This window comes from Phocoena sinus, chromosome 12 (assembly GCF_008692025.1).
Source record: "Phocoena sinus isolate mPhoSin1 chromosome 12, mPhoSin1.pri, whole genome shotgun sequence".
In the NCBI taxonomy this organism is placed as follows: Eukaryota; Metazoa; Chordata; class Mammalia; order Artiodactyla; family Phocoenidae; genus Phocoena; species Phocoena sinus.
Genome location: NC_045774.1, coordinates 12,172,427 through 12,190,169, shown reverse-complemented (window position 1 = coordinate 12,190,169; position 17,743 = coordinate 12,172,427). Strand labels below are relative to the sequence as shown.

At 38.2% G+C, this 17,743-nt stretch overlaps 1 protein-coding gene across 9 annotated transcripts in view; it reads left to right on the top strand.

The window, feature by feature from the left end:
- Nucleotides 1-17,743, top strand: part of SCAF8 (SR-related CTD associated factor 8) — a 198,192-nt gene that overhangs the window by 17,721 nt on the left and 162,728 nt on the right. For all 9 annotated transcript variants that reach the window (XR_004352533.1, XM_032651237.1, XM_032651235.1 and 6 more), the window contains one exon: nt 14,447-14,530. Coding sequence is in view for 8 of the 9 variants with exons in the window: in XM_032651237.1 (XP_032507128.1) it covers nt 14,447-14,530 (84 nt within the window). In the remaining variant the exon portion in view is untranslated. The remainder of the gene's footprint in view (nt 1-14,446; nt 14,531-17,743) is intronic.

Below are 17,743 nucleotides of genomic sequence, written 5' to 3'. Positions count from 1 at the left end.
ATGAGAATAATAAATACTAATCTTACTGGGCCATTCTGAAGGTAAAAGTGATATAGCATGTATAATATGATAGTGCTTAATAGTTGACAGTGCCATACAGATGAAAAGTAATATTTATTTTTAAAGATTTTATATATATATATATACATTTATTTATTTATTTTTGGCTTCATTGGGTCTTCATTGCTGCGCGTGGGCTTTCTCTAGTTGAGGCGAGCGGGGGCTACTCTTCGTTGCAGTGCACAGGCTTCTCATTGCAGTGGCTTCTCTTGCTGCAGAGCACGGGCTCTAGGCACACAGGCTTCAGTAGTTGTGGCACACGGGCTCAGTAGTTGTGGCGAGCAGGCTCTAGAGTGCAGGCTCAGTAGTTGTGGTGCACAGGCTTAGTTGCTCTGTGGTGTGTGAGATCTTCGTGGACGAGGGCTCGAATCCATGTCCCCTGCATTGGCAGGTGGATTCTTAACCACTGTGCCACCAGGGAAGCCCGTAATATTTATTTTTATCTTTCTTCTTTATTATGCTATTGCCTATCTCTTTTTTTTAGTTTTTGCATTTGTTGCTTATATTTCTGAAATGATTTTACTGTAAGGCCTGCTAGTCTTTTGGTCTACTTATTATCTCTCTGATATTTAGTCTTCAGTATTTTATTCTTCATCTCTTCAACTCTTAGCTCTTCAGGAAAGACTGTAATTTTGCTTTTCTCTTCCGGGATTCAGTCCCATATCTTCTAGGTATTATGTGTACATAAAATGACATTGTTATCACTCCAATCTAAATTTGTCTTTCTTCTACAAACTTACTTTTAGACTTCCTCTTTATGTCGGTAGTAAAAGTGTGTTCCCAAACACTTCCTCTTTAGGTCGGTAGTAAAAGTGTGTTCCCAAACACACAGACCTGAAAACTTGGAATTTTCATAAGTGTCTCTCTTTTATTTGTATCTTTTCAGTCATGAAATCCAATGAATTATTTTTAAAAATATGCTTTTCATCCTTCCCTTCCCTTTTATTTATTTATTTATTTATTTATTTTTTTTGCATGTCACTTCCAAAATATATTTCATTTTTTTTAAACATCTTTATTGGGGTATAATTGCTTTACAATGGTGTGTTAGTTTCTGCTTTATAACAAAGTGAATCAGTTATACATATACATATGTTCCCATATCTCTTCCCTCTTGCGTCTCCCTCCCCTTTTATTCTTAGTACGAGTACTTTGGTCCATATTTTCCTAACTCCCCACTTGATTTGTTATAGTCAGTTTTTAATTGACTTTTAATTTATTATTCTCTGTTCTCTCTTGTTCATACAGTAGAACTACATTTTTTAAGATTACTAGATTAATTTTTACTAGGTTAATCTCTTTGAACAACTGTTCTGTTTGAATCATTTTGTATTTTGAAAAACCATTAAGATTCCTTTACCTTTAACTGTGCAGATCTCTTTTTTTTTTTTTTGCGGTACGTGGGCCTCTCACTGTTGTGGCCTCTCCCGCTGCGGAGCACAGGCTCTGGACCTGCAGGCTCAGCGGCCATGGCTCACAGGCCCAGCTGCTCCGCAGTATGTGGGATCTTCCCGGACCGGGGCATGAACCCGTGTCCCCTGCATCAGCAGGCAGACTCTCAACCACTGCGCCACTAGGGAAGCCCTGTGCAGATTTCTTAACTGTGGATTTAATGCTTTTTATAAGACTATTTTATAAATGTTTATAAATATTTATAAATAAATATTATCAATATGTTTGTCATAAGCATTGCATATTTGAAAATGCTATGAAATAGGACGATTTACTGTATGCAAAGCTATACACTATGTATTCCCACCTTTGTGTCTTGCTTTTGGTACTTAGTGATACTCCAGTAGGAAAGCACAGCAGTCTGTTGAGATATTAATGCATTCCCATTAGGAAATAGCCACTTCTCCAATCCTTTGTGAAAATTACTGCTTGTCAAGAGATTTATTGATGAGTATGCTATATATGTAAATAGTGTAGAAGCAGAATCACAGCTGTGACAGGAATGCTCTCTTTTTCTACTCAGTCCATTTCACTTCCACTTTCCTTATTAAACCTTTTATTGTTTCTAATTACATTTCATTTGTCTGAATACCTTCCCCAGTAGCATTTTTTATTTTGGCACTAAATTATGCCCCGTGTTCTTGTTTTCATGAGGCAAAGTCTTAAGGTCCTCATGGATCCCCCATTTTTAAATACTAGTTTGGTATGTTATTCCTTTGTTAAATGCGTATGGGAACGTGTGGGAAGAAAAAGATGCTCAGTCACTAATGGTTAAGTAAGTTGTTTCCCCATACACCAGCTTTTTAATATACACACTTCGGATTAGTATCCAAAAAATTACCTGTGATTACATTTTAGAGACCTTTGGGATCGTTAGTGAATTGTCAAAACTGACGGTGGTAAATCTCAGAATATGAAGAATCTGCTATGTTAGAGTAATGATGTGTCTATGACCCTCCCCTTCCACTTCAGTAGATTGTTAGATAGTTGAGGTGAAAGGCTTTATGTTATCTTTTATCCCCTGAAGGGCTTAATATATTGTGCATATCTACAGTAGCTAATCAGTGGATGTTGGTTTAAGTCACCATTAGCTTTGACCTGTTAATCAGTTCAGTTTGGCTTTGTATTTCCCAGTTCTTTTTGTTCTATTTGTTTTTAGTTGATTTTGTTTTGTTTTTAGTTGGTTTTACCTTGAAAATAAAACTTGATTGATCTCAGTAAGATTATTGCGTGAGTGCTTATGATCAACTCTCAAAGTAAATTTGAAAGTAAGTACACAAGGGTGATTGTTGTACGTCAATTACAAGTTATATTGAGATTATTTCAGAGTGAGACATTCCACTCCTTTGAAATAGTTCTTTATTTCCATGAATACTGGCATAGGATTATAGATACAGGGTTGCAGAGATTGTTAAAAGTAAAGTTTGGGGGGGATGGGAATAAAGAAATGTATGTCATAACTCTGGCTTTGGCATTCTGCTCCTTTGAGCACAATAGATCTGTTGCATTCAGGTGAATTTAGATATGAAGAAGCTGGATAGATTTATTTTTTAGCTGTATTTGGTTACCTGATTATCTTTGGAACCTAGTAAGCTAATTTATCAAAGTTAAATCAGCTTATATTTGAATAACTAATATGTGCAAGGAAGTTTTTGCATTTAATTCTTATATTTATGAAGTTGCAGTTATTGCAAATATTTTCTATTTGTCATGTAACATTAGACATTTCCATATTTCTGCATTAATAATGTGTATATCAGGTTTCTATCTCTTAGTATACCTTACTAAATCTCTCTTCCTGGACATTTTTTTTTTTTAACTGCCATATAAAATGTTGATGTAAAAATAATCATGATTATGGCCTTTTGCTTCTTAAAATGTGTAAAGTCACTGGTGAAATTTTATAGCTCTTATATATAGTGCCATACTGTCTTTTTCTTCCAGATACTGTAGTTTTCAGTTCTAAAATTTCCATTTGGTTCTTTTTTGTAGTTTCTCATTCTGTGCTGAAAACTTCTATCTTTGCATTTATTTCGGGAGTTTTCTCCTTTACCTTATTCAGAATGATTATAACTTCTTTAAAGTCCTTGATTGGTAATTCCAACATCAGTGTCATTTTGGGGTTGGCATCTGTTGATTATTTTTTCCCTGATCAGTGTGGACAGATTTTCCAGGACAGTGAGAGAGAGAGAGAGTAAGTGTGTGTGTGTGTGTGTGTGTGTGTGTGTGTGTGTGTGTGTTTTGGTATGTCAAGTAAGTTTGGCTTGTATGCTAGACATTTTCAATATTGTATTGTAGTATTTTATTAAAATCCTCTGAATAATGTTGATTTTTGTTTAGCAGGTATTCAACTTGGTTTGGTTCAGGATGCAAGTTCTGTCTTGCCTTTTTGGGTGGTTCCAGTGTCAGTTCAGTTTTCAAAGCATTTCTTTTGCTGTTTAGGTGTGCCCAGCATATGTTCCACTCACTTGTCTAGGTACTGGGTAATGGTTTACATAGATATTATTTCTCAAAGCCTCTGCAGGGCTTCTTTGGGTCTGTTTCACACAGGCACAATTTTAGGACAAGCCCAGGACTTACGTTGGGCTCCTCTCTATCTCTCTCTGGGGTTCCCATACTCTCTCCAGATCCCAGGGCATCCTTTTCCTTGTTCTCTGGCCAAAAAGCCAGGTTTCTCTCCAGGTTTAGCCTTCAGAGTGAAGTGGCAAGAGAGAGAAGAAAATGGTATTTTTGGATAGTAGGGGCCCTTTTCCTGTCTGGAGATGGCTTTTCTCTTGGCGTTTTTGGTGGCAAGGTGGCTGGGGTGGCAACAGTGGCTGTCCTTTAACCTTTAGCAGGGCCTGGGAAGAAAAGGGGGAGGAGTTGTTTTTTCCCTCACCCCTACTTCCCCGGTAGTGTGGACGATTCCTTTTACCTAGTCTTCTGGCTAGATGAAGGGGGTTTCCCCTAGTATTGTATTTTTAATTCTGGTATTGGCTGCACCATTTAATAATGCCGGCTCTGGGATAAAAGTCCGGAAATAACAGAGGAACACAAAACACTGCGAAATTTTTTACCTTAACATCCACACACAGCTCCCCGCCCCGCTGTAACTGGTCATTATTCAAGTTTGATTCCAGTGGCTTGGTGTTCCCTTTTACAGCATCCTCAGGTAGTTGTTTTTTATATGTAGTCAGTAGGGTTTACTTGTAATCAGTGAGAGCAAGAGAGGGTACAGTTGCTTACTCTATCTTGGCTGACTGTAACTTTTATGTACCTTTTTAAAGAGTATTTTTTAACCCCCCTTTTCCAGGGACTTGGGAGGGTTGTATAAATTTGGATGTTGGATTAAAGGACCATGAAAATAAGTTCTTGTGGCCTAAATTTAATTCTTTAAATGGTAATATTTTGGGGGGGGAGAGATGATAGTTTTTCTTTGTTACTAACACAGTTTTAAGCTATAACTTAGATTCTAAAATAGCTTCCTTTTTGACAGTATTTAAAACTGTAATATTAACCTTAGATGTCTGCCATGCTTGAGAAATGGTATATTCTGCTTAATAATATAAAAGGTTAATTATTTATGTGAAACTGCTTATAGCCGATAGCAAAAGATAATTTATGAAGGATATAAACATTTGTATTTGTCATAATCTGGTTAGCACCTTTATATATCAAATTCTCGCTTTTTGTTTTTCATTTTCTTTTTTTTTTTTAATTAGAGGATCTCTAACCCACCCCCCGCCAAAGTTTGGTATACAAATTTGATCTTACTGGACAGATGTTTGCATAATTCAGATTTATAATTAAAAAAAGATAGGCATCATTTCCTTTTATAATATCTTACATTTTTAAAGAAGGGATTCTGGGGCTTCTCTGGTGGCACAGTGGTTAAGAATCTGCCTGCCAATGCAGGGGAAATGGGTTTGAGCCTTGGCCTGGGAAGATCCCACATGCCGCTCAGTAACTAAGCCCAGGAGCCACAACTACTGAAGCCCGCACGCCTAGAGCCCGTGCTCTGCAACAGGAGAAGCCACCGCAATGAGAAGCCCATGCACCACAAGGACAGTAGCCCCCGCTTGCCTCAACTAGAGAAATCCCATGGGCAGCAGTGAAGACCCAACACAGCCAAAAATAAAATGAATAAATTAAAAACAGAAAAATTAGAGAAGCTGCCACCCTTTTAAAAAAACAAAAAAAGGGATTCTAGATTTGAGATTCTGAAAAAGATGTACAATTTTGCATACTCTTCACCGTATCACATTGTTACCTTCATTATGTGCTTAACTGTACTCTGCAGAGTGTTTCTGTTTGTTTGTTAGAATGTTGTCCATCGCCAAAAGCAGCCCATTGGTTTCATGAGAACAGAGACTGTCTACCTATTCTATTGGATCCATAGTGCCTGGTACTAATTGAGTATATTTGGAATGAGTGATGAATTCTTGGATTATAGATGATTTGCATTTTCTGCTGTCTTCATGCTTTTTTTGCATTTCCAGCTTTTCCATAGTAAAATATTTTTATAATCAGAAAAAAGTTATAAGATTTTTTTTTTTTTTTTTTTTTTTTTTTTTATGCGTTACGCGGGCCTCTCACTGTTGTGGCCTCTCCCATTGCGGAGGACAGGCTCCGGACGCGCAGGCTCAGCGGCCATGGCTCACGGGCCCAGCCGCTCCGCGGCATGTGGGATCCTCCCAGACCGGGGCACGAACCCGTGTCCCCTGCATCGGCAGGCGGACTCTCAACCACTGCGCCACCAGGGAAGCCCAAGATTTTTTTTTAAGGTGATTATTTTTTATGTTCTCTCACTGGTTTTTAGGTATTATGTAACATTTCAGGTTTTGTGCTTTGGTGTTTGCAATTATTTATGCCCCCCCTGCCCCAAAGATGCATTTGAAACTTTGTTCTGAAGTTTTCATGCTGGCACAATATTTAGTGTAAAATTGGGAGTTCTGCCTTTGTTAAAAGCCTGATCTGGTGGTCCTCACAGGATATCTGTGATGTATCTTATATTTAGCCTTTGTTCTTTAAACATTGTGATTGCTCAAGAATATTGCTACTTCAGTAGAAGTTAACCCAAGTTTATAAAGAGCTTTGTTTCAAATACTTTTTACGAAGAAATTTACTTTAAAAAAACCTTAGGAAAATGTCGATATTGGTCACATTATTGTTTTAGAATGTGCTTTTCTTAATGTTGGATCTACTACTGTTAGTCTAATGTTAATGTTCTCGTCACATTTTGTCATGTCCTGTGAGTCTGATTTTATACGTCACTTTGTTACATGCTTGTATTATCAGATAGTTTATATTGTATTCCAAACCAAAAGTAATATGGAAGATTGTGCTATGTAAAGAAAGGAGAACTCATATGTTAGGGAGTGAGAAGTTTTGGATATGGAGAATACCTAGTTTTTGACTTGTTGAGGTAAAATTTGTAATGAAGTGTATTGGTTCTCAGGTATTAAAATTGGTGAATATTATGCTCTTTAAAATGACTATCAGTGAAACAAGTCTCTTATTTACTTTTTTTATATATATATAAATTTATTTATTTATTTTTTGGCTGTGTTGGGTTTTCGTTGTTGCACGAGGGCTTTCTCTAGTTGTGGCCGGCAGGGGCTACTCTTTGTTGCGGTGCGCAGGCTTCTCGTTGCAGTGGCTTCTCTTGGTATGGCACGCGGGCTCAGCTGCTGTGGCTCACAGGCTCCAGAGCCACAGGCTCAGCAGTTATGGCTCACGGGCTTAGTTGCTCTGCGGCATGTGGGATCTTCCTGGACCAGGGCTCAAACCTGTGTCCCCTGCATTGGCAGGCGGATTGTTAACCACTGCACCACCAGGGAAGCCCTCTTACTTACTTTTTATTCCTATATGCAAAATACTGAATTTCTATTTTTAAAGTTAGGAAAAGACAGAGAATTGTTTTATTTTGAACTTTTAATTTCTGTTGAATACTTTGAATTATAAAAATGGTTTTTGCAAAAATATTTATGAAAAGTAAAAAAATCTATGCAGTCAAGTTAGAAAATTAAGATAAATTGTTCACAGCTTTCTTCTACTTTATTCATATTCTGTTGCTGTGTAACACATTGCCACAAACTTAGCTTGCGGCTTAAGCACCATGCATTTATTTCACAATTTCTGTGGGTCAGGATCAGGCACTGGTTAGCTGGGACCTCTGCTGATGGGCTCACTAGGCCGAAGTCAGGGCGTCAGCCAGGCAGGCTGAAATTTGTGGTCCTCTGCCCAGATCATTCAGATTGTTGGCTTAATACAGTTCCTTGCCATTGTAGGACTGAGGTCTCCATTTTGTTTGCTGGCTATGGGCTGGGTGTCTTTCGGAGTTCCTAGCAGCCACCCTCAGGTCCTAGTTGCCTTGTAGCCTTCTTATGTGTGTCTTCACATGGCTGTGAGAGGGAGCTAGTTCTCTGGTGTCTCTTCTTAGAAGGACAGTAATTTTATTGGATAAGGCCTTCACTCTTATGACCTCATTTAACCTTAAATACAATACTTCCATAAAGGCCCTATTTTCAAATACAGTTGACCCTTGAACAACACGGGTTTGAACTGTGAGGGTTCACTTATATGTGGAATTTTTTCAGTGGTAAATGCTACAGTACTAAACAACCCGTGGGTGGTTGAATCCACGGATACAGAACCATAAATATGGAGGGCTGGCTATAAGTTACATGTGGGTTTTTGACTATGTGGAGGGTCATCACCCCTGACTCTTGCATTGTTCAGTGGTCACTGCATAGTCACGTTAGGCATTGGGACTTCAACATATGAAATTTGGGGAGAGATACTGTAGAAGGCCAGGGTTGGCAAGTGGAGTTAAAACAAGATTGTATTAAAATGTAATTGTTACATTTTTCAGAATAACGTATGCATGTAGTTTCTTTTTAAGTACAAAAGAGATTTTATTGGAAGCTCTTTCTTCTCACCCTGTGCTGGATCTCCAAAAAGAACAGTGTTTTAATTCATAACACTTCTGATGATAACCTTCATATCACTAAGCAATAATTTTATATGTGTTTCTTTAATGGTCAATTTTAGACAGTGACATTTTGCAACGGTAGGTGAGGCATTAGTTCATTTGTGCTGGTCTTGCCCTCTGAATACCTTGATTTTTTTTTTTTTTTTTTTTTTTTTTGCGGTACGCGGGCCTCTCCCTGTTGTGGCCTCTCCCGTTGCGGAGCACAGGCTCCGGACGCGCAGGCTCAGCGGCCATGGCTCACGGGCCCAGCCGCTCCGCGGCATGTGGGATCGTCCCGGACCGGGGCACGAACCCGTGTCCCCTGCATCGGCAGGCGGACTCTCAACCACTGCGCCACCAGGGAAGCCCTGAATACCTTGATTTTGAATGGTGAGACTGGATTTTTGCAGGGCAAATTATTTCCCTCTTTGGCTGTATCTGTGTGTTTTGGGGCTTGCGGTTTTCTCTTTGTTTCATCAGTTAACCAGTCCTCTTACCACATTTCCATTTTCTGGAAATTTTCTTGTCTGCTTATTCTGTTCCCATTCCCATTCTACTTTTTATTGTGAGTTTTAAATACCTTTAAAAAATTATTCCTTTTTTGTCCTGCCGGTAAGAAGAAGAAAAGGAAAAGGTGGTCAGCATGCTATCTTGAGTTGAAAGTACCAAGATTGTGTTGGATCCAGGAACTTTTGTGATTGTCTGATTTCTTAGGAGATTTGAAGGATCCTAACTCTAGTACTCTCAAGGCCCTGAAGGACCATTGTAGAGAAAAATGAATTGGATTGATTAATATTTTAGGTTCACACTTAAGGTTAATTCATATTGGACATAGAATCAACCTTGAAGGCATAAGATTAATCTGTAAATGAGCAAGATTTTACCCCAATTTAATGGTTCTCTTGGGTTTGTCAGGTCACATGTGTTTTTGTTGCATTCTTCCAGGGTCATGGTGGAATTCATTTAATATTGCTCAAATTGGGAAAGGCACTAAAATTTTTGAAGTGAAGAGTTTGCTCAAAATAACAAGCATGAAGTACAACATTTTGTTAAATTTTGGGTAATGAGCCTTACTCAGTGCATAGATGAGGAAAGGCCTCAATACACTTTGCAGGATGTGAGAGTGTCGTGTTTATCCAAAAACAAACAAAGTGGAGTGTTTGTAGGATTGAGAAATAAAATTGCCCAATATCGGGTTGACCTGGTTTTGTAAAAAGGTTATGTTGGAACACACCCTGCCCATTCATATATGAGTTGTTTGTGGCTGCTTTCTTTACCCAGGGGTAGTGCTGAGTACAGGCATACCTCAGATGTTTTGGGTTTGGTTCTAGACCACCGCAATAAAGCAAGTCACGTGAATTTTTGCTTTCCCACTACATGTTAAAGTTATGTTTACACTATACTAGTGTGCAGTAGCATTCAGTCTAAAAAATGTACATACTTTGTTTTTAAAACTTACTGCTAAAAAATACCATCATCTCAGCCTTTGGCGACTTGTCATCTTTTTGCTGGTGGAGGGTCTTGCCTCGCTGTTGATGGCTGCTGACTGACCAGGGTGGTGGTGCTGAAGTTTGGGATGGCCATGGTAATTCCTTAAAACAACAGTGACGTTTTTGCTGCATGGATTGATTCTTCCTTTTACAAACAATTTTTCTGTAGAATGCAGTGCTTCTTTAAAGCATTTTTCCATAGTAGAACTTTCAAATTGGAGTCAGTCCTCCGAAATCCTGCCTAATCAACCACGTTTATGTAATATTCTGTATCCTTTGTGGTCATTTCAGCAGTCTTCACAGCATATTCACCAGGATAGAATTCTGTCTCAAGAAACCTCTTTGCTCATCCATAAGAAGCAACTCCTCATCCTTTAAAATTTTATCATGAGATTGCAGCAGTTCAGTCACATCTTCAGGCTCCACTTCTAATTCTACTTCTCTTGCTATTTCTACCACATCTGCAGTTACTTCCTCAATGAAGTCTTGAACCCCTCGAAGTCAACCATGAGGGTTGGAATCAGCTTCTTCCAAACTCCTGTTAACGTTGATGTTTTGACCCTTTCCCATGAATCATGAATATTCTCAATGGCATCAGGAATGGTGAAACCTTTCCAGAAGGTTTTCACTTTACTTTGCCTGGATTCATCAGAAGAATCACTCTCTATTGCAGCTATAACCTTACGAAATATATTTCTTAATAAGACTTGAAAGCTGAAATGACACCTCAATCCATGGGCTGCAGAATGGATGTTGTGTTAGCAGGCATGAGAACATTAATCTCATTGTACATCTCCGTCAGAGCTCTGCAGTGACCAGGTGCATTGTCAGTGAGCAGTAATATTTTGAAAGGAATTTTTCTTTTTCTGAGCAGTAGGTCTCAACAGTGAGCTTAAAATATTCAGTATGCCATCTTGTAAATAGATGTGCTGTCCTCCAGGTTTTGTTATTCCATTTAGAGAGCACAGGCATAGTAGACTGAGCATAATTCTTCAAGGCGGTAGGATTTCCACAATGGTAAATGAGCACTGGCTTCAGCTAGTCACCAGCTGCATTAGCCCCTAACAGGAGAGTCAGCCTGTCCTTTGACACTTTGAAACCAGGCATTGACTTCTCCTCTCTAGCTAGAAAGTCCTACATGGCATCTTCTTCCAACATAAGGTTATTGTGTCTACATTGAAAATCTCTAATTTAGTGTAGCCTCCTTCATTGATTATCTGAGCTGGATCTTCTGGATAACTTGCTGCAGCTTCTCCATCAGCACTTGCTGCTTCTCCTTGCACTTTGATGTTATGGAGATGGCATGTTTCCTTAAATCTCATGAATCACCTCTGCTAGCTTCACACTTTTCTTCTGCAGCTTCCTCTCCTCTCTCGGCCTTCAGAGAATTGAAGAGAGTTAGGGACTGGCTCTGGATTTGGCTTTGGCTTAAGGGAATGTGGTGTCTGGTTTAATCTTCTATCCAGACCACTGAAACTTTCTCCATATCAGCAGTAAGGCTGCTTTGCTGGCTCATCATTCACGTATTCACTGGAATAGCACTTTTAATTTCCTTCAAGACCTTTTCCTTTGTATTCACAACTTGACTGTTTGGCGCAAGAGGTCTATCACCCTGCCTCCTTCACTGACACGGGGTTGCAAAGCACGGTGAAATGAAATATGCCTGTCGTGCGATAGTAACTGTGTAGCCTCCAAAGCCTAAAATATTTACTGTGCTGCCCCCTGGCCTAATCAATAATGGACAACTTAAAAACTCTTGATTAGAAATGAGTTTTGTGGGGGAGTAGCCAGCAGCCACTGAGAAATCTCCGTTTAGGTTAAAGATTTCTCAAACCTTGATTGAAGTCATTAGAAACTGATTTGATTTGAAGAAGTTGTTTTCAGATCTAAAAATGTGCATTTCATGTGGTACATACAGGTGATAGAATAGAAAATTTAAATGTTACTGATTGAAAGAGCACTCTGCAGTGTAACTGAAAGGAGTTGAAAAACAAAAGAATGAATGAGTTAGACTGAAAGCCCAGGCTGTTGTTTAGTATCTTTCCTTTGAATCCATAAGTCTTGAGTAGCCAAAGGAAGGACACGTCAGGACTGGGACTTCATTAAGTTTTAGTAAAGGCATTCTGTGAAGAATTAGACGAAGTGATCTATGCCTCTTTTCTGGCTGTCAGATTTAATAAAGAAATGAGATTTTAGAGAATCTAAATAAATGGTTAGTTGGAAGCACATGTATTCAGTGGGCCTTTGAAAAGTACTTAATTGCTTAGTATTTTTCTAAGTAATACCTTAAGTTTCTGCAGTATTAAAAAGAGGGTCTCTCAGACATCCCTGGTAGTGCAGTGGATAAGAATCCACCTTCCGATGCAGGGGACACGGGTTCGTGCCCCTGTCTGGGAAGATCCCACATGCCATGGAGCGGCTGGGCCCGTGGGCCATGGCTGCTGAGCCTGCGCACCCAGAGCCTGTGCTCCGCAACGGGAGAGGCCACAACAGTGAGAGACCCGCGTACCGCAAAAAAAAAAAAAAAAAAGTGGTATAGCTCTGGTTGGGGAGTTGTAGGAAGGCTTTCCTCATTAGGTGATGCTTTAACTAAGATGAATGATTATGCGTAAACTAGTAGCGAGGTCCAAGTTCTATTCCAAATAGAGGAAACAAGCCCATTTTTAAAGGCTCTGTGGCAGGGAACTGAAAAAAGACCATTGTGCCTAGGGCAGAGAGCTGGGGAGAGGAGCATGGTATGAGATGAGACTGGAAAGGTAGACAGGAATTAGATCAGGCAAGGGCCTTGTATGTGTAGATTTTTGTGTCTCTCCAAAGAGTGGGAAGTCATTGAACCTTTTAGGGTGGTAGAGGAAGTGGGTGAGTATCAGTCACCTGATCAATTAGTTTTTGAAAAGATAGACATGCTATCACAATGTGCGAGATGAAGGTAATTTGGACTGTGGTCATGGTGGTGGTTGGAGGAAGAAGAGGCACACATGGAGGAAACTGGGTAAAAATCAATAGAATTCAGTGATGAATAGGTTATAAGGGCTGCTGGAGCAAAGGCTATAGAGCAGCGATCCCCAACCGTTTTGGCACCAGGGACCGTCTTCGTGGAAGACAGTTTTTCCATGGATGGGGTTGGGGGGCCGGGATGGATGGTTCAGGCAGGAACAGGAGTGATGCGGAGCAGCAGATGGAGCTTCGCTCACTCGCCCCCCGCTTGCCTCCTGCTGTGTGGCCCGGTTCGTAACAGGCCATGGACCACTGCTGTCCCGCCCCGGGGGTTGGAGAGCCCTGCTCTAGAGGACTCCCTAGTTGTTTAACCAACCAGTGTTGTTTTGAGTTGCTTTGCAAGTCTGTTCAAGTTGTTTTTGCGATGTTCTGAGGGCCAAAGCTTAGTTTCCAGGCTTCTAGTTAATATCTTATAGCATTGTAGTTAAATTCCCAGCATCATTTAATACCAGTTTTCATCAGTATTTATTTAAGCTTAGTTATTTGTCTTTTGCCTAATTCCCCCACCTTGTCTTCATCCGTTTTCTCTCTAAGCAGTATTATTGTCCTTTGCATATATGAGAAAACAAAAATTTGGGGCGGGGGGGGGTGGGATTATTGCTAAATATTAGATCTCTTGACTTCTAAAAACAATTATATTGAGATGTAATTCACATACCACGCAATTAACCAATTGAAAGTGTATAATTAAGTGGTGTTTAGTATGGTTGTGCAGTCATCACCACAGTCAATTTTAGAATATTTTTGTCACCTAAAAAACATGCTTTACTCATTAGTTATCACTCCTCATTTCTCCCCAGCTCCCCCAGCTCTAGACAGTCACCAATAGATTTGCCTTTTCTGGACATTTCATATAAATGCAATTCTGTAACTTGTTTTAAATATGGCTTTTTAAACTGAGCATGTTTTCAAGGTTCATCCATGTTGTAGCATGTATCAGTACTTCATTCCATTTTCATGGCTAATATTTCATTGAATGGGTAGAAGAAATTTTGTTTATCCATTCCTCAGTTGATGGACATTTAGGTGGTTTCCACTTTTTAAATGAATTTTTTATGAATAATGCTGCAGTGACGGTTTGTGTACAAGTTTTTATGGGAACGTATATTTTCACCTCTGTTGGGTATATACCTGGGAGTGGAATTGCTGGATCATATTACATATTATTTTTCATTTTTTGAAAAACTGCCGAAATGTCTTCCAAAGCTGCTGCACCATTTTACATTCCCGTCAGTAATGTGGATAAGGGTTCGTTTCTCTACATCCTTGCTAACACTTGTCTTTTTGATTATAAGCAAGTAAGTGTAAAGTGATAATCTCATTGTGGTTTTGATGTGTATTTGCTTGATGGCTAATAATGTTGAACTTGATTTTTAAAAGAAAAGCAGCACTTTAATTTCACTGAGGATATAAAAATAGAAATGGTTGGTAATTTCATGTAATTTCTTAGACACCAGTTTTGCTGTGTTTAAAATTTGTTCTTCTTTTTCATCAGTTGTATTCCCTGAATGACTACAAGCCACCCATTTCTAAAGCGAAAATGACCCAAATTACTAAAGCAGCCATCAAAGCTATTAAGGTGAGTAACACCTTTTATTCTTGTGTTTTTCAAAGGAAATACTAAACTAATATTTTGGAGGAGGGATGATTTTTTATAGATTATATGCTGTCTTCCTCTTTTCAGAGTCAGTACATGTTCAAGAGAAAAAGCGCAAAAATGAAAATCTGTCATCTGCAAACTCTCTCACCTAGAGATAAACACTTAATATCTTGATAAATATTGTTCCATAAACTTGGAAGCAGTCATTTTCCCTTATTTTTCTTAGGTAAGATTTTAGATGTAGCCACATTGTGGAGAACATGTTTAACATTGATATTTGTCACACTGACTTTACAGAATCTTGAAATACAAGTTAAGAAAAGGTTTCTTTAAAAAAATTAATGTATTCTTTTTCTTATTGATTGTATTATAGATTTAAAAATGGGCCATTATGGAAAATAATTGGGCTTCATTGTACATAGGACATTTAAACTGTGGGAAGAGGCCACAGGTATTTAGCCATTGTTCTGATAACAGTGGTTTTGATTTATGGATACTTCTGAAAATCTCAGGAAAAGGTTGGATCATCTCTAGAGAAATACACATATGTACAGAATTTTGCATAAAATTTCTTGGTTTTAGGGACCTTATGAAGCTCGACCATAGACATCTCTCCAAAATGTTCTTGTCCCCAAAGCTAAGACTCCCTGCTCTAGTAGGGTTGTTAAAATTGAGAATGAGTGAGTGCTTATTTTTAATTAAGTAGGTATTAAGCTATAGATATTTGGTGATACGTTTTTCTGCTCTGAGCATTAGCTCATAACCAGAAGCACCATTATTTAAATAAGTCGTCTTTTTTTGTTTTTTCGTTTGTTTTTGACCACACTTCACTGCTTACGGGATTTTAGTTCCTCCATCAGGAATCAAACCCAGGCCCCAGCAGTGAAAGCGCCGGAGTCCTAACCACTGGACTGCCAGGGAATTCCCTGAATAAATTGTCTTTGACTAATAGCATTTATCTGTTAGATTTAACAAATTCTTTACAGAGAATCACTACTAGGAGAAAATTTAGGTAGTTGATTTTGCAGTGTTCTAATGCCCCAAACTTAGTTTTCAAACTTATAATTAATATCTGATAGTATTATAGTTCAAATCCCTGTATTTATATGCAGAATATCAAAGAGGGGATAAGGACAGTGACCAGTAAACACACTTAAGATAGAGAATTCTTCAAAGAAGTGATTTTTCAGTTTATCTGATAGACTCAATATAGAACGTTAGTCTCTTCTGCTTGCTTTATACCCTTCTTCATTGTGATCTGATTTTTATGGTCATGATCCTGAGAGTATGCGAACGTGTATATTATTATCATTTTTATTCTGAAAATTAATAACTGATGCATTTAATATAACCTTTTGTTGAACAGAATACTTTTTAATTAGAAGACTCTAAGGAATAGGTATTAACATTATTTCCATTTTTCACATGTTGGAAGGGTCTAAGAGAAGTAATTTGCAACAGTCAGAATAAAAACAGCTAGATTTTGATTTTCTCTCAATTAATGAGTCTAAACATGTTATACTGTACTATTTTGATTTATTGGTACTGTCTTAATGTTTTTAATTTTGGAAAAACACAAACATGTTGCATAATATAATGAGCAACACATAGCCTCTTAGATTCACCAGGTGTTAATATCTTGCTACATTTGGTTTATTTCTACACACGCGTGGGCGCGTACACACACACACACACTGAAGCACGTACATACACACTTTCACGTTTTTTTGGCTGAATCATTTGAGAGTTCGTTTCAGTGTTCATTCAGAATCCATGTCGTCCGAGAGTTCGTTTCAGTGTTCATCAGAATAGCACGTCGTCCCTAAATACTTGAATTTGAATGTCCTAAAGCAAAGAGATTTCCTAGGTAACCAAATACACATCACGTGCAAGAAATTTCACTTTGCTATATTATTATCTAATATATAATCTACACTTTCATTTACCAGTTGTCTCAGTATTAACTTCAGCACCTGCACCTGTGCATTTTCAGGATGCAGTCGAGATCCTGTGATTTATTTATCCTGTCACCCAGCCTTTTTGCTTTGTTTTGTTTTCTTTTTCATTACATTGACATTTTGGAAGAGTTCAGACCAACTGTTTTGCAGTACTGTATTAATGTAAACTGCATTTGATACATATGTAAGTCGATATTTGAACTGCCTTTTAAATCAGATTTAGATGATACTGTGTTTCATATTAAGGTAAGTCATTGTCTTTTTATCAGTGTTTAGAGACATGATTATTCTTCTGGGTGCTTGTTAACATTGCACACTGTCAACAAAACTTCTGATAACCTATTGCGGAAGAAGGCCTATGTGAGTTGAGTATCTTTGAATTAACAGTAAGTTGTTTTACTCTGAATTACATATAGTACATGAAGTAACTAGAAGCAAGAAGCACTGCCAAGATGTCTTCCAGAAAAATTAATATTTAATAAAAACCATTTAGTGTGTAATTACTATTTTATATATTGATTTTAAATGTTTAGTTACTTATAAAGTGCCTAATAACTTTTAAGTAGTTTGGCTTTTTTTACTTGAGTAACTTAAACTGTAGCATAAACTGTTACTTTGTAGTAAGGAAACTTTTATTGTAGATTTTGATTTGGTGAATATGAATAATGAGATTTTCCTTTATTTTTTTAAAATACGCCTTTTTATATACATTTAGTTAGTTGGTTGGTTGGTTGGTCGGGCCAGGTCTTAGTTGCGGCGTGCGAACTCTCAGTTGCAGCATGCACGTGGGATCTAGTTCCCTGACCAGGCATCAAACCTGGACCCCCTGCATTGGGAGCGTGGAGTGTTACCACTGCACCACCAAGGAAGTCCCAGTTTTCCTTGGTTTTTGACTTTATAAATGTTGGATTTCTTGCTGCAGTTCAGTTGAAAGTTCTTGTGTCTCTTCAGTCTAAGGGGATGTCCCTAAAGAGCATAATTCATGGGATCAGAAATATAAATAGAAGTACAATTCAGGATAGTTTTTTTTAAACAGAAATGTGCTGATTGTGCAGTTGCCATTGAGCTCTTAAAATTAAATTAGGTACAAATTCCAGATAATTTTTGTTTAACCTGTAATTTTCATCTTATTTGTTTTCATGTTTATTCATAGTGTTGTTTCATAAAACTTAAATCTAAGTTTTCACATAATTGATAGAAGCCCATTTCTAATTTTTAATGTGTGTGCTCACTT